This window comes from Phoenix dactylifera, chromosome 1 (assembly GCF_009389715.1).
Source record: "Phoenix dactylifera cultivar Barhee BC4 chromosome 1, palm_55x_up_171113_PBpolish2nd_filt_p, whole genome shotgun sequence".
NCBI lineage: Eukaryota > Viridiplantae > Streptophyta > Magnoliopsida > Arecales > Arecaceae > Phoenix > Phoenix dactylifera.
The window spans coordinates 16,842,028-16,843,603 of NC_052392.1; the positions used below are offsets into that span (position 1 = coordinate 16,842,028).

The window sequence follows — 1,576 nt, forward strand, 5'->3', positions numbered from 1 at the left end:
TCTTCTAGGCTTCTCATATAATTAAGACCTTAAAATCCTTTACTGAGGGAGATTCAGACTTATCTCTTAAATGCAAAACTTCCATAAATCAAAATCTTGATATATCTTTGGAATTGATTCCATCAATTGCTTTCTTATTTTTTCGCCACAACCCTCCCATTAGTTTACCAATGCCACATATCCTTCTGGTGTTATTCTTTCTTGCAGCAATTGAGCAAAGAAGATGCTTGAATTATACAAATAGAAAACTTCCTTCTACCATTCAAAGAACATGGAGACACCCTATTTAAACCTACGTACCGGTTCTTCTATAGTCGAGAAGGAAGAGCAAAGAAAGAATATAAACAGTAGAGACCCATGAAGCTAGACAAAGAGCTCTTCCACCCAAGCCATCCACAACATAAGCTCAAGATCGAGTACACTGAGATCCCCTTTCGCTGCGATGGATGCAAGGAAGCAGGCATAGGCCTCAAGTACAAATGCCATGCGTGCGACTTCGACCTACACAAAGCTTGTGCCCTTGCACCAAGCATGATCACACACCCCTTCTACAAGAAATGCGAGTTCCGCTTCTATGGCAAACCGCCTGGTCCTGTCATGAGAATTTGCGACGCATGTAGGAAAGATGTTCTTGGCTTTGTTTATCACTGCACGAGATGCGGTTTCGATCTCCATCCATGCTGTGCCAACCTCCCACAGTGCCTTGACGATGGAGAAAGAAACTTCTACCTTAGCCTAAGGGTTTCAGGCACTTGTCTCAGATGTGGGGGCAAAGGATTGGGCTGGTCCTATAAGTCTGATTGCAAGAACTACACACTTCATGTCTCCTGTGTGAAGGAGCTACTAGTGGAGAGTTGGCAAGCTATATCTCTGAACTTGGATAAGAATAAGGTTAGGGACATACAGACTAGGATTCCAAGCCTCAGGGGGCCAATGCAGAGCCACCATAGGGGGACGCTGGGGAAGGTTGAGAGGTGCTGCCAGATTGCAGGCAGTGCAGTGCGCATCATCGTCTCCGCCGTATTGGGAGATCCGACTGCTGTTATTGCAGCAGCAGTTGGAGGATTTATGGCAAAGTAGGAATGGCTGCAAGATGGGTGATGTCTCTTTGTTGGAGGATTTATAACCACAGCAGCAATATATATGTTCATGTTTGTCGCTTGTTTGTGATTTCTGGACTTTGTATGTCTTGCATGGTTCATTGTTGTTCACTGCTGTTCCTTTGACTCGCTTGTTTGTGCTGCTCTCTCTTCTCTCCTCTTCACCCATGTAAATATTTTCCTCTTTAATCAATAAGGAGGGGAAGCTTCTTGCTCCCTCCATATAGTTTCATGAGATAATTGTTGCTGAATTAAGTCTAATTCCTTTTCTTTGTTTGCTTTTATTGGTCAATTAAGTGGGGCCTGGACCTTTCCTTTGCTGCCCAAATTGCCTTTAATCAGGTTGGGTGGTGTTTGGCCAATTCAAGTAATTTTACAAAACTAGTATTACTTTCCTCTCATAAAACAAAGCAATCTTAGTTATGGATCTCATAATAAAAATAGGGTTTTATGCATAAATACCCTTCTAAATATAG

At 42.7% G+C, this 1,576-nt stretch overlaps 1 protein-coding gene across 1 annotated transcript; it reads left to right on the forward strand.

Annotated features, from left to right (window-relative positions):
* Positions 1 to 357: 357 nt before the first annotated feature.
* On the forward strand, positions 358 to 1,080 carry LOC103696605. Its single transcript, XM_008778285.1, has one exon. The coding sequence runs from the start codon at positions 358 to 360 to the stop codon at positions 1,078 to 1,080; it is 723 nt and encodes a 240-aa protein (XP_008776507.1).
* Positions 1,081 to 1,576: the final 496 nt, after the last annotated feature.